Below are 26428 nucleotides of genomic sequence, written 5' to 3'. Positions count from 1 at the left end.
AGATGTAAAAATGTTTTTCTTCTTAGCATCTCTCTATAGCGTTTCCTTGCCTTTAATCTTCCCTACTGCATTCATGCCTCATGACTGAAACCCACAATCAAAACCAATAATTCATTCCAACATAATGAGTTGTTACAGATACTCTAATATGTACCAATTCAACATCCTGGCATTGCAAATTGTAAAGCAATTGTCTGGACCCAATTTCAACTCAACACACTGCATTTTTTCAAAGAAAAAATATTTACCATTATCCTTTGGAACACCTCTTGTTTTAACAACCCAAGAACAGGCCAAATTACACATGGACTTATATTCCAAAAGTGGTCAATGCTACAATTGGCTTCCCTTGGAATCATTATAAAGGGCAATAACTTCTTTCTCCCAAGTAATGTGAGATTCTATTTACCACCTTCCATACTCAATCCAAGGTGTTACACTTGTAGTCTGAGACTCAGCAAAGAAAAAAGCCTAGGATTGTCCCAAAATGACATCAAAATGACGTCTCAAGGTCATATAGCAGCATTACCTGAATGAGATCACAAGAGAACAAACTTTAGAAATTTCCTGTTTTGTGTGCAGAACAAATTAAAAGGATCAGATTGAGGAAATTACAAAACCACCAAGGCAAATTCATTACAACATACAAAAAGATGACGATGACTACTTCATCATCAAGGATGTAATCCCCCACCACACAAAGTAAGATAAAATAAAAACAACAAAGGAAGGGAAAACCAGATTTGGGTAGATATGCATATCAGACATTTTGTTAAAGGTGGTCATGGGTGCTAAATCCCACATTGGCTACTTACTATGCGAATCTGAACTATATAAATGATCTAGGACAATTTCAAATTGACTAGTCATTTAGGAGTTATAGCATATATGTGGCTAGTGCTTTTCCTGGATCACTGCATAATGGCATCAGATCCACTAGTAAGGCAAGCTATGTGATACTGGAGCACTGTGTTGCATGGTCCTGACTAGGATGTCAGAAATTTAAAAGGGGGAGTTTGTACACCACATTCCCTCATTGTGAATAGGGATAGCCCACATTATCTACCTGATAGGAGAAATTAGGCTTTCATTAGTGATTCTACAGAAGTTTTACATTGACTAGTCTTTTGGAGTTATATTTAAAATAAACTAAGTATATAGCATATCAGAGAAGTGATGTCTTGAAATGCAAAGGATATCGAGAAAAACTGCATTGATATCACCATGCGCCTTTACCTAGAAGCATTCCTGCTACTTTACCAAAGGACAATGCCAAGCTGCCACAGCAGACGCAGACAGGGGTCTGAGAATATCACGGTTGTTGGAATAATAACCGATATTCACCTTTTATTGTATTATAAAAAGTTAGAAAATGATTGCTTACTTGTCAAAAAACGAGTTAAAGCTCTATGAAAAGTATCCTCTCAGCTAAATTGTCCACATAATGCAAAGAGGAACTGCCCCCAGATCCAAATCTTAAGCATTTCTTGAGGACTAAATATCCTATCCAAAATACAAACACTTCCATCACAGTCTGAGAGACGACCCAAAGCATTCCAACTAAATTGAAGAATTGAAGACTAAACCACAATACTCCAGCCACATCACAATGTAAAAGATCACTCACCACCTCACCTCGATTCTTAAACATGAACGATCCCCAATGAGTTTCCCTTTTTCTCAAGTTCTTACCTATCAAGTTCTTTGCACCTCTGGACACCAAATGTTCTTCCATTGAAAACAAACCACTAGCGGCTCTCTAAGAGCCTCATAGAAAGAATAAACACAACATTCCATTCTTAGAGAGCCTCCAACACATACCATCTTCACCAATACCTAAGGGAAGATTACTACAAGATAACCTCAAGCATGTCAACTGTCTCAAGCTTCCCACATCCTACAAAGATATCAGAAATGTGATATTCGAACGTCAAGCTTCTTCATTAGATATTCCAAACTGTAATGCAACTGAATGGTCCTTGTCCATCTATCGATAATGAGTCCAAAAATCATCCTTCAATGTAGCATCACCACACCAAATATCATACAAAACCAACTTAGACCTTGTACTCTTCCAAATACTCATACTACACAATCTTATCATATCTGCTAAAGGCCACTCACCCCATGTCTCCCCATGTTTCACCGAAATAGCCTGCCTCAAAAAATGTTCACATTTCATCCATATTGCCACAACCATTTACCTACCAACTAATATTGACCTTTGCAAGACAGAAGTGAGTTATGCATAGTATATGTTACATGTTTATGTTAGTATAAGTATTAAGTATGCATGCTTTCAAGAAACCCTATGTTTATTATATTTACTGTATGATGAACTACTTATTGAGTATTTGACTCATTTTGGTTGTTTATTTTTTATGCTTTTAAAATGTCCAGCTAAAAAGGATAGTGTTGATGAGCTGATGGCCAGGCATAGATCATGTGTCAAGGGATTTTCAGATTTACTTTTTTTTTTATAAGTAAGAAATAATTTATTAAAAGCGAATGAAATAGGCGAAGCCCACGTACACAAGAAGTATACAAAAGAAAACACATAAATACATTCTAAGAAACTCCTAGGGATTAGCTCAAGTGGTAAAGGCCTTGGGCTTTGGAGTATCCACATTCCACCCCCAAGGTTTAGGCTGCGTTTGGTTGCAAGACTTAGCTGAACTCAGCTGACCTCAGTCTAAATTTAAGCTAAGTTTAACATCCAAACACCCAACTCTCAAATTACTAAATGCATCTCAACTCAAAACCTTCTTACACGTGGGACCAACAACCTTTTTCAACTTAACACATCTTTATACGTATGACCCACAACATTTTTCAACTTTCCATAAAAAGTACTAAATTCATCTTAACATCCAAACACACTTTAAATTCAGTTTAGATGGGTCCCACATAACTCCCTCCACTACTCAACTCACTACTATAAATAAAGAACTGAGCTCACTACTCAACATCCAAACGCAGCCTTAAGGTTCAAATCCACTTGGGTGCAAATAATCTCTAGGGGCCATTGGACTGAGGGATTTTTTCCTTGAATTACCCGAGATGTACTAGCGGTAAACTCCATGCCGAGAGCCTATGCACCCCTGGGATTAGTCGGGACGTTGTTCCCGCACACCCAGTGCCAATAAAAAAAAAGAAAGACAAATCTTTTGTTTTCCTTGATTTTCATACTTAGTTAATAAGTGTCTTTTCTTTTAATTAAAAGTTCAGTTTTAAATTTTCTTGCTGAGACTATTTTTTATATTTTTTTGGAAATTTATTTTCTATAAATTAGGCATTTTTATTATGTTGGGTATCTTTACCGGGAACAGTTACAGAAGTACGTAACACTCCTAACCTACAGGAATGGGGTGTTACAGTGACTTACCTTGGTAAATTCCTTTTAGTTGAAATTGAAGTAGTTTATCCAGCCAACAGAGTTTAGTCCTCACTGCTATCAACAAGTACAACCTCTATCAACAAGGCATGAGCAGTAACCCTAGGACAATCTGCTTCAGATAATATGCTAACATGGGTCAGCAAACCAGCAGAGTTCCAACTCCATCACAGTTGGACAGACTAAATGTACCATGAAGTTCAAATCATCATCAGCACAAGCCAAATGACTCAACAGCCACTAAGCAATTCAATTACCTAGCTAGCTGCCTCCAGTTCAGTAAACCACATAGCAGTCAAGTCTCCATTTATATCCCATTGATGCCAATGAATTCCGAGATCTCATCTGTATTGGAAGCAAGACAAGGCCTATACCCAGCATCTTTCATCTCCGTAGCCAAAATCTTTAAAATACTATATACCGCACCACATTGAGGGTGCTTTCTATCCCTAGACACGAAACTGTTCACAAAACCAGCAGTCCAAATCCAACTACATCCTGTCTCCTTCCTCAAACCTTTTTCCCTCATTTGTTTCCTCAGTTTATCGACATCTCCCCAGTTTCCTTCCTCTGCATACATATTTGAAAGCAAAACATGGTAGCCTGTCATGCCATTTTCCCTCTCCATTTCAAGCAGCTTGTCAGCAACAAGTCTTCCCAGTTCAAAGTGTTTATAAATTCTGCACGCCCCAAGAAGTGATCCCCAAATTTCCATCACGTTGCCCTCTTCACCCAATCCTTTGACAAACTCATAAGCTTCAACAACCCTTCCAGCCCTCCCTAACATGTCTGCAACACAACAATAGTGCTCTGTTGACGGCTGAATATTATATTCTTTTTCCATAGACTCGTATATTTTAAGTCCTTCGGCAACCAAACCAGCATAACTGCAAGCAGACATGACTGCTACAACGGTAATAGCATCAGGTTCAATACCAGATCCCTGCATTGAATGAAACAAAGAGAGAGCTCTGTTGGCCATCCCATGCTGACCATAGCCCAATATCATTGTGGTGCATGTCACAGAATTCTTCTCAGGTATCCTAACAAACACATTTTCAGCATAGCTGACTGAACCAGATTTGGAGTACATATCAACTAAAGCAGTTCCCACAAAGACATTTTGGTCCAGATGGTGGCGAATGCAGAATCCATGGAGCTGCTTCCCCAAATCTATCCTTCCCATAGGATTACAAGCTGGGAGAACTGATGCTATTGTTACAGCATTGGGTATTATATCCTGCTCGAGCATCTGCCTAAAGACAACAAAAGCTTCTTCAATCAGACCATTTTGTGTGTACCCAGCAATCATAGCATTCCATGTGGCCTGGTCTTTATCATGGGTAAAGTTTTTCTCAAACAGTAGTTGTGCAGTCCTAACTGAACCAGATTTCGCATACATATCTACCAGATAACTCTCCATTCCCTCAAATTGTATTCCATGCCTAGTAAGATAAGCATGGGCCTGCTTCCCGATATCCTTGTTTCTAAGATTTGATGCTGCCGAAAGAAGAGCTGTTACTGTTATGGAATCAATCGCAAGCCCTTGCTTCTGCATCTCATAGACAAGCATCAACCCTTCCTCATCGAATCCATTCTGCACAAAAGCAGAAACCATAGTGTTCCATGAAACAACATCCCTTTCTACCATATTATGAAAAATTTTGAATGAAGTCTCAACAGAGTTGCACCTTGAATACATGACAATAATAGCATTCAGTATGATAACAGGTAACGCTGATAGATTTTTAAGTATAAAAGCATGTAACTGTTGAGCCAATCTCAAGAGCTGCAGCTGCGAAACTGCGGTCAAAGCTGAAAGAAAAGTTACATCGTCGAGAACAGCATGTTCTGATTCAATGGCCTGAATGAAGAGATTGATTCCTTCAATGGGACAGTTATTCTGAACATACCCACCAATCATAGTGTTCCAAACTTCCGTATTCCTCTCCATACAACAATCAAATATCACTTTGGCCATATCAAGGCAGCCAAGCTCGGAATACATGAATATAGCTGAACTCACAACGAACAAGTCACTGACATATTCACTTCCCAACTTAAGGATCATTCCATAAAGAGTATTTGCATTCTCAAAGTCTACTAACTTTGAAAGAGCCGGAAAAACATTAACAAAACTCACTGCACTCGGTTGTATTCCCATTTTTGTCATCGTCCGAAACAGCTTAACTGCTTCTATATATCGCTCTGTCTTTACATACCACGACATCATAGTATTCCATGCAATCACATTTCTTTTACGCATTGTATCAAACACTTTACGTACTAAATCATACCTGGAAAATTCAGACCCAATGCAATTAGAGATTTCGTCGTCGGCTGTGCTCAAACACGTGGAGTACATGTTCAGAAGTGAATTAAACACTATCCTACTGGGATTCGATTGGCACCGAATAAAATGGCAATGAACGGCTTTACCAAACTTTAAACTGCGTGTTTCGGCACAGGCTTTGAGAGTGGAAGAGTAAGTGTAGGAATCGCATTTGGTGGCTAGAGATGAATTCTTCATCTGGGTGTAGAGAAAAAGAGCTTCATATGGCATGTTATTACAGATAAAACCAATAATGATCGTGTTCCAGAGAACGGTGGTTGGCTTGGGAATTGTGTCTAGCAGTTGACGAGCAAGATGGGGTTGTCCTTCTTTGCAGAGTTTGCTGAGGCGGGAGCGAATGGTGGGGGTTTTTATGGGCTGTACAATTGGTTGTGAGGTTGTTGGGGAAAGGTGAGTGCTGGTGTTAGGGGCGTAAGTGGGAATTGAAAGAGTGGAGGAGAGCGGGAGAGGAAGACCAGACGTCATTGTGAGTTATTCTGCTGGCCCTTCCTCCCGGTTTCCCTAGTGATGATATTGTCTGGCTGCAACGGTTGGTCTATAACAGGCTGCGGGTTTTGTTGTCCAGCCCGGTCTTTTATTATTATATTATTAAATATATCTCTCACACTTTTTTTTTTTTATATATAAAATTTATGCTTGAATGTGGAGCCTGGTTTGTGAGTATAAAAAATACGGACAAAAAGTTTGCTCGACAGTCGCTCAACCTTACATTCGAGTAAAGCTCAACTCGTGAGTTCGCTCCAGGTTTACTCAATAGTGAACTCAAGCAAAGCACTAACCTTAGTGTTCACTCGAACAACACTCAACAGACCGCTTGAGGCAATGTTCAATTCGTTGTTCACTCGAGGCGCCCTCGACACCCGCTCAAGCGTTTAACCAAGTTTTGCCATTTAGGGTTTCCAACGTCATTTTCACTATATGTGTGTGTGTGTGTGGTGTGTGTTCTTTTGGGAGTACGTTCAACAAATCAAAGTGAACAAAAGAGACAAAGGTGTGAGAGTATATTGAGGGAGTGAAAAAGTCCTAAAAAGTGAGAGCTTAGATTGTGTGAGTAGAGTAACACTCTTTTAACTCATTATGTGTGATTGTAATCTCCTCTAAAATAAAATTCCCAATAGGTTTATTGACATAGGCACGTTGTCCAACACGTTAATTTTTGTGTCACACGAGTCTTTGCTTTTATTTTAAAATAGAGTACTACTACATTCACAAAGGGTAATACAAAAGCAATTCTACAAATTGATGTGGTTTTATCTGATTCGTTAGATCTAATTTATCATAAAAATAACTTTAAAATCTGACGAACTACATTAAGTCACCTCAATTTGTGAGATTGTTTTTGTGTAATCTTTTTATAGTTAAAGTATTTCTCTTTAAAATATTATTTGAATATCATTTTTAATTTTTTTTTTTAATTTGAAAAAATTGTATTATTTTTCTGTTTTGTTTAGAAGTCTGGAAAAATTGTAATGATTATATGAAAAAGTTAAAGAATTAATATTGAGAAAAAGTTTTATATTGAAGTGATGTTTGGAAAGAAAATTATATATAAAAAAAAAATCGATAAGATAAGTCTAAGTGCCCAAACATAGCCTAAAGAACTTAGGCAGCTTCAGGAATTTGAACACCCATGTCACTCGTGAAAGAGGATAAATCTCATCAAATGATAAAGTTGATCACCATCTTAAATTTGTATTATTATTGTTAATAAAATTATTATATTTTCAAGTCAATGTGTAGAATACACCATTCATATAATTTAAATGGTAAAATTTAATTGGTAATATTCATCAATTTCAAATCAAATTATGTTGGTGTTTGAGCTAGTAACTGCCGCCAGGAGATTGCGACTGTATTTTCAAGCCCACCCAATGAAAATACTAATAGAGCATACCCTCGGGAGAATATTACAAAAGCCAGACAGTGCAAGAAGATTGGTCGCATGGTCAATGGAGCTTAATGAGTTTGGCATCGACTATGTGCCCATGAGTACAGTAAAGGGGCAAGTCCTAGCGAATTTTATTGTCAAATTCATTGGTTTCTCGGCGGATACCGAAGTGGCACCTCCCAACTGACCTTGGATAGTATTCATTGACGGATCCGCCTGCCAAATGGGAGGAGGTATAGGGATCTACATTATCGGAGAAGCGGGACAAGAGTACTACTATATGGCCACGCTTACTTTCAAAACCACCAATAATGAAGCCGAGTATAAGGCCTTAATAGCGGGACTCTAAATTGCAAAAACTCTAGGCGCCAAAGAGATTGAAGCCAAGGCAGACTTCCAAATAGTGGTAAATCAAGTAACTCGGGTGTATTTCACGAAAAGGGAGAAGCTAAAGAAATATCTAAATCGAGTGCTAGAGATCCACGACCAACTTGCTTATTTTAATCTCCAGTAGATACCGAGGGCGGATAATGCAATAGCAAACAGGCTAGCCAAAGCCGTTACTGCAAGAGATGAAATGGACCTACCTTGGGAAGTACAAAGGAGGGTGATAAAGATCCCAGCAATCGGAATGTAGGTAAATCACGTAGGGCCCACAATGCCAGAGTGGGTCAAAGAAATATTAGAATACTTGGACCTCGACGAGCTCTCGGAAGGGAAGGAGGCGGTGAGGAAAGTTAAAAGGAATGAAGCACGATTTGTCAAAGTTGATGGAATCCTTAAAAGAGGGGTGGCAAAAATCCTTTACAAGAAGGGCTTTGTCGCCCCTCTATTAAGATGCATCTCGCTTGAGGAAGCACAGTATGTCTTGGCAGAAATATATGAAGGCGTTTGTGGCAACCATTCTGGTGGAAAGGCTTTAGTAAGGAAAGTTCTCAGGGCAAACTACTATTGGCCTAATGCCCTAAGAGATACCAAACAGTTCGCAAAGAAGTGCATCAAATGCCAAGTCTATGCCCCCGTCCCACATTGTCCACCCTAAAAGTTATTCTCCATCACTACCCTGTGGATGTTTTCTCAATGGGGAGTTAACCTGGTCGGCCCTTTCCCACTAGGGAAGGGAGGGGTAAAGCATATAGTCATCGCCATGGACAATTTTACAAAGTGGGTGGAGGCAGAGCCCCTTGCAACCATAACGGCAAAAGTCATCACCAAATTTTTGTGGAAGAACATTGCTCGCATAATCTCCGACAATAAGAAACAGTTTGACTAGAACATTAAAATGAATGGTCTAAGGAGCTAGCCATCCAAGTCAAATACTCATCACCAAGACACCCACAAGCCAATAGACAGGCAGAGTAAACAAATAAATCCCTACTCAGGATCATAAAGAAGAAGTTCACGAACAAAAAATGAGAATGGGCGAAGGAGCCCCCAGGAGTACTATGGACCTATAGGACAACTGTGAAGACCCCAACAGATGAGATGTCGTTCACTTTGGCGTTTGGAAGTGAGGCAGTCACCCCCATGGAAGTCAGCTTGCCCACACACCGGACCAGCCGCTTTAGCCAATCCAAAAACAACGAGGCACTTGAGTCAATAAAAGAAGGGGATAAGCGAAGATCCAAAACATCCTCAATAAAATAAAGGTTGAGCGCTACTTTAACAAACGAGTCAAACCCAGGTTTTTCAAAGTGGGCGACTTAGTACTCAAAGAGAAGGGAGTGACAACCCAAGATGAAAGGAAACTCGGTCCGTGGTGGGAAGGGCCTTATGTGGTCGTCGCCAGCAACCGACTAAGCTCCTACCGCCTCAAGGATAGTCAGGGAAATGAGTTATAACTCCCCTGGAATGTCGAGCATCTGAAGAAATTTTACCCTTAGATTAAGTTATGTAAGAGACAAATCAATAAAGGTGGATGGTTGTTCGATTCACGCATTTCCTATAGTTAGCCATCAAAGTCGAGTTCAAAGATTCGCGGTGTAACCAATGGGCATGGAGGTCAGAAGACCCCACGGCCCTATACTTAGCCACCAAAATCCAATCCAAAGACTTACGGTGCAACCAATAGGCATGGAGGTCAGAAAGCCCCATGACCCCTATACTTAGCCACCAAAGTTGAGTCCAAAGGTTCACGGTGCAACCAATGGGTGCGAGGTCAAAAGACCCCACGACCCCCATACTTAAAATCGAGTCCAAAAACTAGCATTGAGTGCACATATCAACAAATATGAAGAGGATAAAGCAAGTAGCAATGTTACAAACAGGCCAATACTGTCCACCAACATTACAAAATTGGGCTAAGCCAAAAGTCAATGTTATAAAGGTACAGACAAAAGGTTTATCGTAGTCCAAAGTATTGAAACAAGTAGAAAGAAATGCAAAAAGAAATATCAAATTTGTAGAAGGATGAAGCCGTCGGAGGCTTTGAAGGTGAAGGCACGGCCAAGAAGGTGTCGGGCATGGTATTGCTCCCCAAAGCATCTACGAATTGGCATGAATCCTCATCAGGTTTGAAGATGTCAAGGCCAAGTCGAGTCAAGTCTGTTTGAGGCTGTGCGAGCAAATGAGATCACAAGCAAGCCATGTTAGCTCCATAGCCGTATCCAAAGGCGCAATACCGAACGGCCCTGGCGGCCCCCTGCTGCGGATGCAAACGGGCTAGCTTGCCATTCAAGGCATCCAATTTCAACTCCAATTCCAACAACGGTTTCTTCTGATCCTTCACTTTCACGTCTAAATGCAGCACAGTTTGGCTCATTTTAGCCTGCATGGCATCCATTTCTTCCAGGCCCTTTTTGTAGGCAATGAACCTTTTGTGTAGATCCTCGTATGACCCTTCCATGTCTGATACTTTAAGGCCAAATTGCTTATGCGCTTCCTCCTGTGATGCCTTTGATTCTGAAATTTCTAGGGCAAGTTTCCTACACGCCTCCTCAGAAGAGGCCAATGCCTGGGCAGACCACAAGCATTGCTACTTGGCATCAGCCAACAACTGTTGGGAGGAGGCCAATTCACCATTCACGCAGGATAGTAGAGCACGAGCAGAATCTCGTTCAGACTCTGCCAACTGCAAGGCGAAGTTGTTATGCGCATTAAACGATTTGGCACAAAGTAACTCACCATGGAGCTCAGATGCTTCATCACGAACGAGCTCGAGCTCACCCTCTAAGGAGTGTATGTGCCCATCAGCCTGCTCTAAGTAGCACTCCACCTCAGTCTTCTCAGCTAGTAGTAGACTGATTTCCTTCTTGGCAAAAACCCCAAACATTTGCCTGGCACTCACCTTTGATTCCAAATGGGCATGATTACCCATGATACAAGTCACCAAGTCATCCATGCCCTATAAAACACAAAGACCTAGTAAGATATAAGCCATACGCGAAAAGGGAACCACAACTAAACCAACAATGGCTCAAACCGGAGACAACAAATTTCTTAGGCACTGAGACATCTCTACCACTGCTCCATCCAGAGGAGGGGAGTACAAGTGAGAAGACCCATCAGCCCTCCTGATGTGGTTTGTTACCCCTCCGTATGGGCTCTTCCCAAAGGATGCATCAAAGGCATATGAGAGGTGGCTGGAACTTCAATCATCTCAGGTATGAGCGCGCCATGGTCTGTGGGGGTGACAAATTCAAAATCTCCCTTGGCTCCACCTCCATCTCTTGTCTCCCCCTCTTCCACTACATCTTCCCTAGACGACCCACCCCCTCCATCCTTAAGGGTCGAAAAATCTACATCACCACCAAAGGAGGAGGGGGAAGGGGAGGGAATGGAGACTCTTTCGTGGTCGATAGGCGGGGTTTCAACCCCGAAATGGTTTCCACGACATTACTCTGGAAACCACCAGTAGTAGGGGTCACAGCTTCAAATGCCGTAACCCCAACTATGCCTAAAGAAAAGGTGTCGTATATGTTAGCCGTAAACTCGCCGCCATTTGGGGTTGAAGCTGGAGAAAGGAGAGAAGTGAATTCAAAAGGGGGTGTACCCATTGAGTTTGACCCCTTAGGGGGAAAATCAAAGTCAAACGTTGTATCCAAATTGACAAAAGCTTGACCCATGAGCACATCATGTTTGTTGAGCCCAAGCGATGCAGGCAACAACATATGTACAGGAGAAGAAGAGGGTGTCTCACTCCCATTAGCTGGGTTGGCACCAAAAACCATGGCCCCCTCTGGCCCCACATCGTCGATAACATCAAAACCAATGGCCACCTTTGCCCCCACGTCTTTAGTTACACTTTCGACATCTCCAGTACGGCGAATGCATTTTTTAGGAGCCCTAGAAGGGGGAAGCATGTCTCTTTTTTGAAGCAGGCATCATGGCCTTTAGTGTACGCCTCCTAATGTGGGAACGATTGGGCGCCACAAAGGAATCAGTTGATATGGGAGGGAGTCAAGAGCTTCTCAGTCCATAGGGCACCCTCATTGTCTTTGGCTCAATTAAGGACTATGTCGACATGAAAACGTTCTCGGTCAGTCAGGTCTATTAAAATATTTTTATCATCAAGGACTTTGCCCCAATTTGCCCAAATGGGGAAGTCCCAAATGTTCGTTTATGGTGCAGGAAATTCCCAGCCTCCACCAGAAAGAAAGAAAAATTTCCTTTGCCACTATTTGGCATTTGAATGGCGGACTTCAAATGTCGCCAGACATTGTGAGCGAGCACGAAATTTACAAATGTTTCCTGACAATCCCTTCACAGAATATAATGATATGAATTCTAGAGTAGTCAGATCTGGATACATCTCCCCTAGAGGTTCCAAAACCATGTGGAACGCCACGTAAAAACACAAAAGCACACGCCATGCATGTGAATGAAGTTGAGTAGGGGCTAATCGAAGGAAATCAAGCACATCATGAACGAGGCAGATGAATTGAAGTCGCAAGTTGTGTGCTAGGGCACAAATTGGAAGAGCAACCCTCCCTGAAAAGCCTTCCTTGTCAACAGAAGGGTGAGGACCACAATATTAGGGATGTGATATGTGGTCTTCAACTTGGTCAAGTCTTGGTCAGCAAGTGTAGAATGCCATGTTAACCCTTCAAAGAAAGGTAAAATGTGATTGTCAGAGGATTCCGGCATAGAATGGGAAGAAACCCTCACTGGGGTCAGGACAGAAGATCGGCTGGGAACACAAGAAGAGCCACAATGAGCCATTGTTGGGTATACTCAAAAGAAGTGAGGTCAAAACGATGGAAAATAACGAGTCTTTTTCTTTTGAAACTTGAAGTTCAGGAAGAAAGGAAAATAAGAAGAGGAAATGATGTAAGAAGGTAAAAGAAACGAAAAGGCAATGATGAAAGGATTTTTGGGGAGATGTTTCGAGTAATATCATTATGGGCATTCTTGGAGAGATGTTTCGAGTAATATCATTATGGGCCTATGCTCTCAATCAATTGGTTTTCAATTATGTGCAACTTGTAGTAAAGTCATTAAGAAAATAAGAAAAGTGAAAACGTGTTTATAAATTGTTGATGATATTCCCTCGATACATGTTGGCATGTCAAACAGAACAAGTTTTAAATCCTAAGTTTTTTTTATTATTATTATTATTTTACAAATTAATTTTTATTTTGTCAAGTGAATAAAAGATGTGTGTTTTACGTCAATTTATAAGTAGAAGAATTACAGATAGAATATAACCTTTAGACACGAAAGGTTTGAAAGGGTGCTATAATTGAAGTCCATGTGAAAAGCAAAAGACATGCCGACTTCAAGTGCGTTAATAAAATTTGTATCCATCATGTGGAAAGCAAACTGTTTGGAGGAGTGGTGAGATGTGCGTTGATTATTATTTGTCAAAAGTTGGTCAGAAAAACAATTTAGAGGGCTCGAGATTCGAGAATGCGTGTGGTCCACACTACTATATACACTTGTTGCTTTATGAAAATTTCTGGATGCATTCATACTCATTGTATAGGTGAGCTCTCAAGTCATTGGCAATACCATGTCCAAAGTACTAATTAGATAATTTAGACGGATAAAGCCTTTTTTTTTCTTTTCTTTTTTTCTAAGTCCATCCATGTACTGGTGTAGGTGTTAAACGTCTTTTTTAATTATTATTGAGAGATGACAACACGTTCAAAACACAGCTATGCTTGCTTGATAAGCTCGAATATTACTATTAGGTCTGTAGGTCATGCGTGACGTCCATAAGCGGAAACCCCATAAAGGTAGCCTAAATAAAATATGTTCTCCCCATATTTAATAATAAAGTCTAACCACATATAAATGCGCATAAAAAGGTGTCGATAAAAAAATATGTATATATATATATATATTCATTCCATTATTGCTCTATATATGTGTGTGAAGAGTGTATAAAAGAAAGAAGAAAGGGCAGCCCGCCATAACAGCTGGTAATTTGGTACTGCAAGATGAAGAGAGTAGAGCTTGTGTTCATCCCGAGTCCCGGAATGGGTCATCTCGTTTCCGCTATCCAGTTTTCGAAGCGATTGCTTGATCGAGATGACCGTTTCTCAGTCACGATTCTCAGCATCAAGCGAGGAGATGTAACCACAACCGATGCGTATATAGCGTCGATTGCTGCTTCCGATTCCCGTGTAAAATTTATCCATCTTCCTCATGTAGACCCTCACCCACCACCCCAACAAAAGCCTGTTGAGAAAGACAACACCCATCGCATACAGAGCCAAAATGATCTTGTCAAAGAAGCTATCCTCAACCATGTGTTGCCAACTACCATTCCACTTGCAGGATTGGTGGTTGATATGTTCAATTCCTCCATGATCGATGTGGCCCATGAGCTCGGTGTCCCGTCTTATATGTTTTTCACATGTAGTGCTGCCTTTCTTGGCTTCATGCTCTACCTTCCAACTCGACATGACCAGGTGGGCATCCCGTTTAGAGAATCGGATCCGGATTCAGTCATCGCTAGTTATGTTAACCCAGTTCCTTCTAGTGTTTTGCCTTCGTTTGCGTTTGAAAGTTCGATCGTCGTCAGAGGCCATGAGTACCTCCCCATGGTAAACCATGGTAGAAAGTTTAAAGAGATCGATGGGATTATTGTCAACACGTTTTACGAGCTGGAAACCCATGCGGTGAATTCATTTTTGGATGATAAAACGCCTCCAGTTTACACGGTGGGGCCGGTGATTGACCTCGAGAATAAGAATCATTCGGGAGTTAATCAGGTCAAATACGAGGAGATCATGAAGTGGCTTGATGATCAACCTCCATCATCGGTGGTGTTCCTGTGCTTTGGAAGCTGGGGGACCTTCAGTGTACCCCAGCTGAAAGAGATCGCACTTGGGCTCGAGCGGAGTGGCCACCGATTCCTGTGGTCAATACGGTTGAGAACCTCAAATGATAGGTTTGCCCCGCTTACGGATTCCCCGAATCTGGAGGAGATATTGCCCCCGGGGTTCCTGGAAAGAACGAGAGAAGTTGGGATGATATGTGGTTGGGCTCCACAAGTGGAGGTGCTCGCCCACAAAGCCATCGGAGGGTTTGTGACACATTGCGGATGGAACTCGATCCTGGAGAGTGTGTGGTATGGTGTACCGATGGCCGCATGGCCAATGTACGCGGAACAGCAATTAAATGCATTCCAGATCGTGAGGGATCTGGGGCTGGCAGTGGAATTGAAGTTGGATTACAGGCGTGATGGTGAGCTTGTGATGGCTGAGAAGATAGAGCAATCGGTGAAATGCTTGATGGAGCCTGATATCGAGGCGAGGAAGAGGGTGAAAGAGATGAGCGAGAAGAGCAGAAAGGCTGTGATGGAGGGTGGATCTTCGCATGCTTCACTTGGACGGTTGATCGAGGCTCTATCTGTTGCTGTCGGCAAATAATATGATGCCTGGGAAGTGAAAATAGATATGTGCGCGCGTGTGATTGTGTCATCATGGGTGCAGTGGGCAAGGCTTAAGAGGGTGAATGTAAGAATGGAAGTGCAGTCTGTGTAGAAGCTGAATAACGGAATTGGAATAATAGAAATAATGAAATGAAGTCCTTTACTGAAACGGCACGTTTTGGTACGTTGAAAGGAATAAGTAAAAAGGCAAGGTTTGGTACGTTGAAAGGAATAAGTAAAACGGCGTGTTATGATTGTTGTATTTCATGCTTTGCGTTTATCTCTTTGTAATTTGCGCTTAGCTCTTTGTAATTTGCGTTTTGAGTATTAGAGCATTACATTATTTTTCTTCTTCACAACTGCTCTATAAGTGCAGAAGTGATCATGTAATTGGCAGCAAAGATTTAAGTAAGATCATTTTCTGGAGGTTGAGAATCCCTCGAAGATTCTCTGCAAGATTCGCAATGGAATCTTGATCATTCTTTGCGAGTTCTTTCTGTGATTCTTTGTTGCTTTCCTCTGTGTGATTATGAGTGATTGGCATTGAGGATCTAGAAAGAACCTTGCAAGTGGTATCATTTTACAAGTGGTATCATCTCCTGCTCTGCTTGTTAAAAAAGTTGATGGAACTTGGAGGATGCGTATGGATTATCGAGCACTCAATCAAGCAACTATCAAAGACAAGTTTCCAATTCTTGTCATTGATGAGCTGCTTGATAAAATTTATGGTGCAAAAAATTTTTCCAAGCCTGATCTCAATCATCAAATAAGGGTAAAGGAGGATGACATACTTAAAATTGCATTTAGAACTCATGAGAGCCACTATGAGTTATTGGTAATGCCATTTGGGCTTACCAATGCACTTGCCACCTTTCAAGATTTGATGAACCATGTTTTCAAGCCTTATCTTCGAAAATTTGTGTTAGTTTTTTTCGATGATATCTTGATTTATAGCCAAAACATGATGGAACACCTTGCACACTTGAAGACAGTATTATCTGTTTTACAGCAGTAGTCCTTGTTTGTAAAAAGATCAAAATGCAAGTTTGTAGTTACTGAAGTTGTTAGGCCTTACTGGTTACTACAGAAAGTTCATCAAAGTTTATAGATCCATTGATGCCCCATTAACAATGTTATTGAAGAAAAAATCATTTGTTTGGTTTGTAGAAGCTGAAGAAACCTTTAATCATTTGAAGGCTGCAGTTGCAAAACCTCCTGTCTAGAAGTTGCCCAATTTTTTTAAAGAATTTACAATTGAGTGTGATGCCTCGAGGGTGGGGCTCGGAGCTGTGTTAATGCATGATAGCCAGCCAATAGCTTTTTTTTAGCAAGGCTTTGAAGGGCAAGGGATTGTCCTTGTCAACTTATGAAAAAAAATTCTTAGCACTGGTATGTGCAGTGGGCAAGTGGAGGCCATATCTTTTGGGTCAGACATTCAAGATTAAAACTGACCAACAAACACTGAAACTTTTATTGGAGCAAAGGATGGTTACTGAGGCTCAACATAAGTGGATCTCAAAGCTCATGGGGTATGACTTTAATGTCGAGTACAAGAGAGGTAGAGACAACAAAGTTGCTGATGCACTTTCTAGAAAAGAGGAGGAAGAGTCAGGTACATTAGCCCTTATGTCATTTCCCACTCCTGTGTGGTTAGAAGAGCTTAAGTAAAGTTATGCATTCTTAGTTGATGTTCCTAATCTTTTGGTGGCTTTACAGGGAAGCAAGTCTCTAAGGAATTTTCTCTTCAGCAAGGACTCATTTTTAGAAAAGGGAAGTTGTTGTTAGTACCTTCATCACTCTTTCATCAAAAGGTGTTGCAGCATATTCATCATAATCCTGAAGCAGGCCATCTTGGGTATCACAAAACTCTACAGAAGGCTAGATTGGATTTTTACTGGCAAGGAATGAGGAAGGACATAAGGAAGTTAGTGAGGGAGTGCCAAATTTGCGAGATGAATAAGCATGAGACTATGCTGCCAGCAGGGTTACTCCAACCCTTACCTATTCCTCAAAGTCCTTGGCTTGACATTGCCATGGATTTTATTGAATGCCTTCCAAGCTCTGGTGGTATGTCAGTAATTCTAATTGTCGTTGACAAATTAACTAAATTTGGCCATTTCTTTCCAATGGCTCATCCTTATACAGCCAGTAGAGTGGTTGAGGTTTTCTTTAATGATGTATTCAGACTCAATGGATTACCTAAAACAATTGTGTCTGACAGGGATGTGGTTTTTACCAGTTTATTTTGGAGAGAGTTGTTCAAGATGCAAGGGACTACTTTGGCTTATAGCTCAGCTTACCATCCTCAATCTGATGGTCAAGCTGAGGCATTAAATAAATGTGTGGAAGGATACTTGAGATCCTATATGGGATCTAAGCCAAAGAGTTGGTGCCCGTGGCTGCCAATGGCAGAATGGTGTTATAACACCAATGTACATTCCTCTACTTGTTTCTCACCATTCCAGGCTTTATATGGGTTCCCTCCTCCCAAGTTGTTGACATATGTTTTAGGCACTACTGCTAATGCAGCAGTGGATTAGCAATTGAAGTCTAGGGATGAGATATTGTCATTGTTAAAGGAGAGTTTGAAGAAGGCTCTGGAAAGAATGAAGTTGTTTGCTGATAGAAGAAGATCTGAGAGGGTTTTTGCAGTAGGTGATTGGGTTTTTCTCAAGTTGCAGCCTTATAGACAAAAGTCTATAGTCATGAGACACAACATGAGTTGAATCTGCATTCCTCATAAAAGGCTGAGGATTGGCATGGTAGCTTATAAGTTGAGAGGATTGGTAGCTTATAATTCCTCAACAAGTATTATGGCCCATTTCATATCCTTGAGAGGATTGGTATGGTAGCTTATAAGTTGAATCTGGATTCCTCCTAAAAAAATCCATCCTGTTTTCCATATCTCATGTTCAAAGAAGAAACTCGGTGATTAGATTTTTCCATTTTCTACTTTACCTCCAGTTGATAAAAAGGGTAGTGTGCAGCCTGAACCAGAAGCAATTTTGGAGAGAAGGGTGAGGAAAGTAGGAAACCATGCCTCTACAGAAGTGCTAGTCAAATGGGTAGGGGATGCCATTGAGGATAGCTCGTAAGAATTGCCTTGGAACCTTAGAGCTTCATATCCTCATTTGGTGGGCACAGTTCTGTAATGTGTCACGGGTGTCTTGTAGGCAAGGCCTTGAAGAGGTAGGGATTGTAAGTCCTTTAGTGAAACGACGTGTTTTGGTCTGTTGTAAGGAATAAGTAAAACGACGCGTTTTGTCATTGTTGCATTTCATGCTTTGCGTTTAGCTCTTTGTAATTTGTGTTTTGAGTATTAGAGCATTACATTGTTTTTCTTCTTCACGACTCTTATATAAAAGCAGGAGTGATCATGTAATTGACATCGAAGATTTAAGTAAGATCATTTTTTGGAGGTTGAGAATCCCTCGAAGATTCTCTATAGGATTCGCCATGAAATCTTGATCATTCTTTGTGAGTTCTTTCTGTGCTTCTTTGTTGCTTTCCTCTGTGTGATTCTAAGTGATTGGTAGTGAGGATCTAGAAAGAACCTTACAGATTGGATGAAAAATGCATGAATCTTTTCGTGTTTCAAGGATTGAGTTTTGTTACTTCTGTGCATCATAAAAAATGGTGCTATTAAAGCGCTATTATATACCCTAAGTTTAGCATGATAATGGATTAGACATTTTTCTTTCAAGTTTCAGTGGATGCAGCTAATGAATCATGAAAGTCTATTGTTGATGTTGGAATTTTGCAAGATGATCTCTAAATTCTTAGATTAAAAAAAGAAAAAAAAATAGAGAAGTATGTTAATTGGGTATAATTTAGAAAATGCCTCAAATCATAGTAAGATTTTCTTGGTTCATTGGCCAGAAAAGCCAACAACTTCTCTAGCATTTTTGTGTTTTTTTTTTTTTTTTTGCAATTAAGATTGTATATCACTAAAGAGAACAGCAAATGGCTCTTGTACCTATCATACACGTACATGCAAATTTTAGAGATTTTTTTTAGATTTTAATTTCAATACTTCTACTGATAAAAACTTAATTTAATAAAATCTTATTCATTACAAAATGGGCCAAAAAAAAAAACCCTTCACCGCTCGTGTTGGGTAATTTTCCGTTTTCGGGAGAGATCCCTTTAAAGCATTGGCATCCGGCTTCCTATACCTTCTTCTTCTTCTCCAAATTTTGAGATGCAATTTGTGGGAAACTTGCATTTCGTCGTCCCATCCATTCCCTGTTTTAGGATTGATGTTTACGCTTGCTACAGTTGTTCCCCATCTATAGGCATTGTACATTCCCTTTCTCATTTTTAATTATTTTCCCATATCTCTCTCTCTTTCCCTCCCGCGTCTTTGATATCCCTCGCACCCTAGTTGCTATCGGCTCTCTCTGGCACTCGTCCATTGACGGTAGCGGCCCCTCCAACATTTTCCCGATAAGGTAAAGTTCCCATCTCCCTAACTCACAGATAACCATTTCATCTCTAAAAAACTCACACACATAGTCTTTGTCTCTCATGCTGTCAGCTCTGAGAGAAATTTTTGATTGATTTTGTTTGTGTTCTCCCATTTTGGATCTCTGTAACTCTATTGTTGAATGTTGAGGTAGATCTCGAAAATCATAGCCCAATAGAACAAAATAGTTTCTGTGATTGCTTCTCTAGGGTTTCAATAAGGGTGATTTTTGTACAGGTTTTGAAAAAAAAAAATTGTAAAATCAGTGACCAACCCATCACAAAATACTGCTTGTTTGATTTGTATTTTGTGAAATTGATGTGTTCTGCTATTCAATCTAGTTTTGCCATTTCTATGTGTTACGAATTTGACATGTTGCTTTGTTTCACTATCAGTGAGCATTCCAACAACCTTCACTACTTGTTTGATTTCTATTTTATGAAATTTATATGTTATGTGATTCAATCTAGCCTTGCCATTTCAGTGTGCCTAGAATTTGACATAGCAGATGCTTTGTTTCATTGACAGTGACCAACCCATACAGATTCACTGCTTCATTTCCTTTATGTTTTGTGAAATTTATGTAATTTATTGAATCTAACTTGCCATTTGATTTTTATGAAGCATTTGACATGCAACTCTAATGTGCTTGTTTCACTATTAGTTACCTTGCCATTAACATTGTACTACTTGTTTGATTTCCGCTTTGTGTAATTCTTTTGTAATTTATTTAATCTAGGTTACAATTTCACTCTATGTGTAATTTAAGATGCTGATTTAGCAGTTAAAATCAATGAGCTTGCCATTTTCGGGGACTGCTTGTGAAATTCATGTTTTGTGTACTTTCTTGAGTTTATGCAATCTAGCTCTACATGTATGATTCTTTCAAGCTTTTCATGTGCTAATGTGATCTGATTTTTACATGAAAATGTTTTATGTTTGGATAAATGCTCTGTAATATATTCAACTGAGCTTGCCATTATTTTCTATGTTTGGTAACTTTTTCTACTTTCAGAGTTAAAAATCATAACTTTTGTGAATTGTAAACTTTGATAACTTTTTCTTGATTCAAAATTAATGATCAAATAAGGAAACAATATTATTTTAAATTTTACTTATATTTGCTTCTTTGTTTTCTATTTGGGCAAGTTAACACTTCATTCTGCTCTCATATTGCTGTGTTGGTTGGTTTCACCAGTTGTTGGCTTTCTGGTTATTGTTATTGATTCCTTATTTGCTTTTTCTCACTGTTATTACTTTTTGCTTTGCAGTTTTAATTCTTGACTTAGTAGAGGCTATCGTTGGGGCTGTATGTGTAATTAGGTTGTGATGATGGTTAAATCGAATATGATAAATGTGTAAAATCACAACTTCTATGAATAACGCAAGCTCGATATGGCAGGGTAACTCGAATGGTCATTTTTTTTTGTAAAACTTTCACAAAGGCAACAACCGTTTTGCAGTCATTCGATCTTGTGTTATGTGCTTACCTATGACTGAATAAAAAAAAAAAAAAACCATTCTAAGCCTCCTCCCAAAATTTCTTTTCCACTATTTTGTAATTTATGTGCTTTTCTGTGATTTAGGCATGCTGTTCGGTTCTGGTGGTTGGATTACTGTGCCATTTTTTGTTGTTCTGCTATTCAGTTATGTTGGTTGGATTAGTTTCATCTCTTTGCTGTTCATTATTCATTTGGCATTTGAATGGCGGACTTCAAATGTCGCCAGACGATGTGAGCGAACACGAAATTTACAAATGTTACCTGACAATCCCTTCACAGAATATAATGATATGAATTCTAGAGTAGTCAGATCTGGGTACATCTCCCCTAAAGGTTCCAAAACCATGCGGAATGCCACGAAAAAACACAAAAGCACACGCCATGCATGTGAATGAAGTTGAGTAGGGGCTAATCGAAGGAAATCAAGCACATCATGAACGAGGTGGGTGAATTGAAGTCACAAGTCATGTGCTAGGGCACAAATTGGAAGAGCAACCCTCCCTGAAAAGCCTTCCTCGTCGACAGAAGGGTGAGGACCACAATATTAGGGATGTGATATGTGGTCTTCAACTTGGTCAAGTCTCGGTCAGCAAGTGTAGAATGCCATGTTAACCCTTCAAAGAAAGGTAAAATGTGATTGTTAGAGGATTTCGGCATAGAATGGGAAGAAATCCTCGCTGAGGTCAAGACAGAAGATCGGCTGGGAACACGAGAAGAGCCACGATGAGCCATTGTTGTGTATATTGAAAGAAGTGAGGTCGAAACGATGGAAGATAGCGAGTCTTTTTCTTTTGAAACTTGAAGTTCAGGAAGAAAGGGAAATAAGAAGAGGATATGATGCAAAAAGGTAAAAGAAACGAAAAGGCAATGATGAAAGGATTCTTGGGGAGATGTTTCGAGTAATATCATTATGGGCCTATGCTCTCAATCAATTGGTTTTCAATTATGTGAAAGAAAAGTGAAAACGTGTTTATAAATTGTTGATGATATTCCCTCGACACATGTTGGCATGTCAAACAGAACAAGTTTTAAATCCTAAGTTTTTTTTTATTATTTTACAAACTATTTTTTATTATGTCAAGTGAATAAAAGATGTGTGTTTTACGTCAATTTATAAGTAGAAGAATTACAGATAGAATATAACCTTTAGACAAGAAAGGTTTGAAAGGGTGCTATAATTGAAGTCCCAGAAATGCTACGGACAACCGGCTTGTGTCCTCGCCGCGACATCGCATCCGATGTGGCTAAAATGGAAACGACCTCGTTTCGCAAAAACTGAAAACAGAAGGGCTCTGGTCTCCACCCCATTTCCAATCCACAGTTTCACCATCTTCTTCTTCCTCCATCCCCACGATTACTTTTTCGAATTCAAGAAAGCCACAGCTTCCTCGACTTAGCTCTGCAAGTGCAAGTTATCCAGAAGAAAAAGAACCCACAAAGAAAACTTGAGAAGGAGAGAGGGGAAAAAGCTTAGAGATATTAATTTCTTCTCCCAGAAGAAAAAGAAACAAGAGAAGGGACTTTGGTGAATGACGAGTGAGCTACAGTTACCACCAGGGTTCAGATTTCACCCCACCGACGAGGAGTTGGTAAATCATTATTTGTGTAGGAAATGCGCGTCGCTGCCTCTTGCTGTTCCTATTATTAGGGAGATTGACCTCTACAAGTTCGATCCATGGCAGCTCCCAGGTAAAATCCTTAATTTCCTACTTTCTCTTTTTACTCATTACAGAAGATCATGTGTTATTGGATTTTGATTTGCGGTCCACTTTTGCGAATTGGGGTCAGCTTAATATCACTTAAATTTGCTTTGGGTTGTTTAGTTTCTTTCTAAAACTATGGGGTTCTGGTTTCCCCCTTTTCAGTTTCTGAAATCGAGAAAACAGGGTAACCTTTCTTCTTCCTTCTGGTGAATTTCCCAATCCAACCACGGAAGAATTGTATTTAGTTTTCGGTTTGGGTAAACCGGTTTGCTGGATTTTAAAAGAATTTGCTTCGCTTTCTTCAGAAATGCCGCGAATTTCACGGATGAGTTTTAAACTTTACACCAGTTTATTCGTTTTAATTTGAGATAATATTATAAACTTTCTTCTCCAAAAAATAAAATATATATTACATATGGGTTGGAAAGGAAGTCGCTGAATCATAACTTGAATGATTGTGTATTTCTCTTTCTATTTTCATTTTTGTTTAATTTCTTTGTTTACGTTGATTTGTGTAGACATGGCTCTGTACGGTGAAAAGGAGTGGTCCTGTTCAACTGCCCAGTCCATAGTAGCACATTAAGCTAAGTTAATTCTTATTGATGAGCTTCAACTGCCCAGTTCTGCCCCTATTCAACCAGTTCTGCTCTTGAAGACAATGGGATGAGGGTCACTTGGGAGGAGACGAAGACAATGGGGAGAGGACGATGGCTTCTGTGTTTGTGTGGATGGGTGTTTCGATGGGTCAAAGACGAAAGCTGCTGTGTTCGTGGGGATGGGATTTCGAGAACTGTTTTTATTTTATTTTTTTTTAAAATAACGCCACATCAGCTGCGATGCCGCGGCGGGGTAGCAGGCCGGTTGCCTATAGAGTTTCTCTTGAAGTCCATGTGAAAAGCAAAAGACATGCCGACTTCAAGTGCGTTAATAAAGTTTGTATCCATCATGTGGAAAGCAAACTGTTTGGAGGAGTACTGGGATGCGCGTTGATTATTATTTGTCAAAATTTGGTCAGAAAAACAATTTAGAGGGCTCGAGAATGCTCTCCACACTACTATATACACTTGTTGCTTTATGAAAATTTCTGGATGCATTCATACTCATTGTATAGGTGAGCTCTCAAGTCATTGGGAATACCATGTCCAAAGTACTAATTAGATAATTTAGACGGATAAAGCCTTTTTTTTTTCTTTTCTTTTTTTCTAAGTCCATCCATGTACTGGTCTAGGTGTTAAAGGTGTTTTTTTATTATTATTTTCTTAAACCAGATCTGTCATGAGATATTGACAGATGACAACACGTTCAAAACACAGCTATGCTTGCTTGATAAGCTCGAATATTACTATTAGGTCTGTAGGTCATGCGTGACGTCCACAAGCGGAAACCCCATAAAGGCAGCCTAAATAAAATATTTTATCCCTATATTTAATAATAAAGTCTAACCACATATGTTATTCAAAAAAAAAAAAAACGACATATAAATGCGCATAAGAAGTTGTGGATAAAAAAATATGTATAAATATATATATATATATATATATATATGTGTGGAGAGTGTATAGATGAAGAGAGTAGAGCTTGTGTTCATCCCATAAAGCCCGCCATAACAGCTGGTAATTTGGTACCGCAAGATGAAGAGAGTAGAGCTTGTGTTCATCCCGAGTCCCGGAATGGGTCATCTCGTTTCCGCTATCCAGTTTTCGAAGCGATTGCTTGATCGAGATGACCGTTTCTCAGTCACGATTCTCAGCATCAAGCGAGGAGATGTAACCAAAGCCGATGCGTACATAGCCTCGATTGCTGGTTCCGATTCCCGTTTAAAATTTATCCATCTTCCTCATGTAGACCCTGACCCACCACCCCAACAAAAGCCTGTTGAGAAAGACAACACCCATCGCATACAGAGCCAAAATGATCTTGTCAAAGAAGCTATCCTCAACCATGTGTTGCCAACTACCATTCCACTTGCAGGATTGGTGGTTGATATGTTCAATTCCTCCATGATCGATGTGGCTCATGAGCTTGGTGTCCCGTCTTATGTGTTTTTCACATGTAATGCTGCCTTTCTTGGCTTCATGCTCTACCTTCCAACTCGACATGACCAGGTGGGCATCCCGTTTAGAGAATCGGATCCGGATTCAGTCATCGCGAGTTATGTTAACCCAGTTCCTTCTAGTGTTTTGCCTTCGTTTGCGTTGGAAAGTTCGATCGTCGTCAAAGGCCATGGGTACCTCCCCATGGTAAACCATGGTAGAAAGTTTAAAGAGGTCGATGGGATTATTGTCAACACGTTTTACGAGTTGGAAACCCATGCGGTAAATTCATTTTTGGATGATAAAACGCCTCCAGTTTACACGGTGGGGCCGGTGATTGACCTCGAGAATAAGAATCATTCGGGAGTTAATCAGGTCAAATACGAGGAGATCATGAAGTGGCTTGATGATCAACCTCCATCATCGGTGGTGTTCCTGTGCTTTGGAAGCTGGGGGACCTTCAGTGTACCCCAGCTGAAAGAGATCGCACTTGGGCTCGAGCGGAGTGGCCACCGATTCCTGTGGTCAATACGGTTGAGAACCTCAAATGATAGGTTTGCCCCGCTTACGGATTCCCCGAATCTGGAGGAGATATTGCCCCCGGGGTTCCTGGAAAGAACGAGAGAAGTTGGGATGATATGTGGTTGGGCTCCACAAGTGGAGGTGCTGGCCCACAAAGCCATCGGAGGGTTCGTGACACATTGCGGATGGAACTCGATCCTGGAGAGTGTGTGGTATGGTGTACCGATGGCCGCATGGCCAATGTACGCGGAACAGCAATTAAATGCATTCCAGATCGTGAGGGATCTGGGGCTGGCAGTGGAATTGAAGTTGGATTACAGGCGTGATGGTGAGCTTGTGATGGCTGAGAAGATAGAGCAATCGGTGAAATGCTTGATGGAGCCTGATATCGAGGCGAGGAAGAGGGTGAAAGAGATGAGCGAGAAGAGCAGAAAGGCTGTGATGGAGGGTGGATCTTCGCATGCTTCACTTGGACGGTTGATCGAGGCTCTATCTGTTGCTGTCGGCAAATAATATGATGCCTGGGAAGTGAAAATAGATATGTGCGCGCGTGTGATTGTGTCATCATGGGTGCAGTGGGCAAGGCTTAAGAGCCTGGCTAGCCATTGTCAAGTTTAAAATTTAGTTAGAATGTTGTATTTTAACTATAACATAAATTTATAGTTAAAGTAGTCCACATTGGACTAACTATCTTAAACTCTAAATAATAATAAAATATTAAATATTTTAATAATATATTTTTTTAATAT

At 40.3% G+C, this 26428-nt stretch overlaps 4 protein-coding genes across 6 annotated transcripts; 3 read left to right on the top strand and 1 right to left on the bottom strand.

Moving 5' to 3' along the window:
• Positions 1–96: 96 nt before the first annotated feature.
• On the bottom strand, positions 97–6285 carry LOC108998653 (pentatricopeptide repeat-containing protein At3g22150, chloroplastic). 3 transcript variants are annotated; one of them, XM_035688525.1, is made up of 3 exons: positions 3652–6285; positions 3386–3506; positions 97–529 (listed from the first exon to the last, which is right to left on the bottom strand). In XM_035688525.1, exon 1 carries the CDS (start codon positions 6210–6212, stop codon positions 3702–3704), a length of 2511 nt encoding a protein of 836 aa, XP_035544418.1. In that variant the 5' UTR covers positions 6213–6285; the 3' UTR covers positions 97–529; positions 3386–3506; positions 3652–3701. The 3 variants fall into 3 exon arrangements, with proteins under 3 accessions (XP_035544418.1, XP_018830829.1, XP_018830830.1); XM_018975284.2 differs by having other exon boundaries at positions 3386–6285; XM_018975285.2 differs by lacking the exon at positions 3386–3506.
• A 7619-nt stretch (positions 6286–13904) lies between these two features.
• On the top strand, positions 13905–15933 carry LOC108998593 (anthocyanidin 3-O-glucosyltransferase 2-like). Its single transcript, XM_035688375.1, has one exon. It carries the CDS (start codon positions 14016–14018, stop codon positions 15450–15452), a length of 1437 nt encoding a protein of 478 aa, XP_035544268.1. The 5' UTR covers positions 13905–14015; the 3' UTR covers positions 15453–15933.
• LOC108998606 (anthocyanidin 3-O-glucosyltransferase 2-like) lies at positions 13925–26210 on the top strand. Its single transcript, XM_018975199.2, has 2 exons — positions 13925–14015; positions 24756–26210. The coding sequence occupies exon 2, from the start codon at positions 24756–24758 to the stop codon at positions 26190–26192; it is 1437 nt and encodes a 478-aa protein (XP_018830744.1). The 5' UTR covers positions 13925–14015; the 3' UTR covers positions 26193–26210.
• On the top strand, positions 22855–24205 carry LOC108998507 (NAC domain-containing protein 48-like). Its single transcript, XM_035688466.1, has 2 exons — positions 22855–23110; positions 23643–24205. Exons 1-2 carry the CDS (start codon positions 22951–22953, stop codon positions 23705–23707), a joined length of 225 nt encoding a protein of 74 aa, XP_035544359.1. The 5' UTR covers positions 22855–22950; the 3' UTR covers positions 23708–24205.
• Positions 26211–26428: the final 218 nt, after the last annotated feature.

This window comes from Juglans regia, chromosome 1 (genome assembly GCF_001411555.2).
Source record: "Juglans regia cultivar Chandler chromosome 1, Walnut 2.0, whole genome shotgun sequence".
Taxonomy (NCBI): Eukaryota; Viridiplantae; Streptophyta; class Magnoliopsida; order Fagales; family Juglandaceae; genus Juglans; species Juglans regia.
Note: the sequence above shows the minus strand (reverse complement) of the source record. Positions and strands in the feature narration are given on the sequence as shown.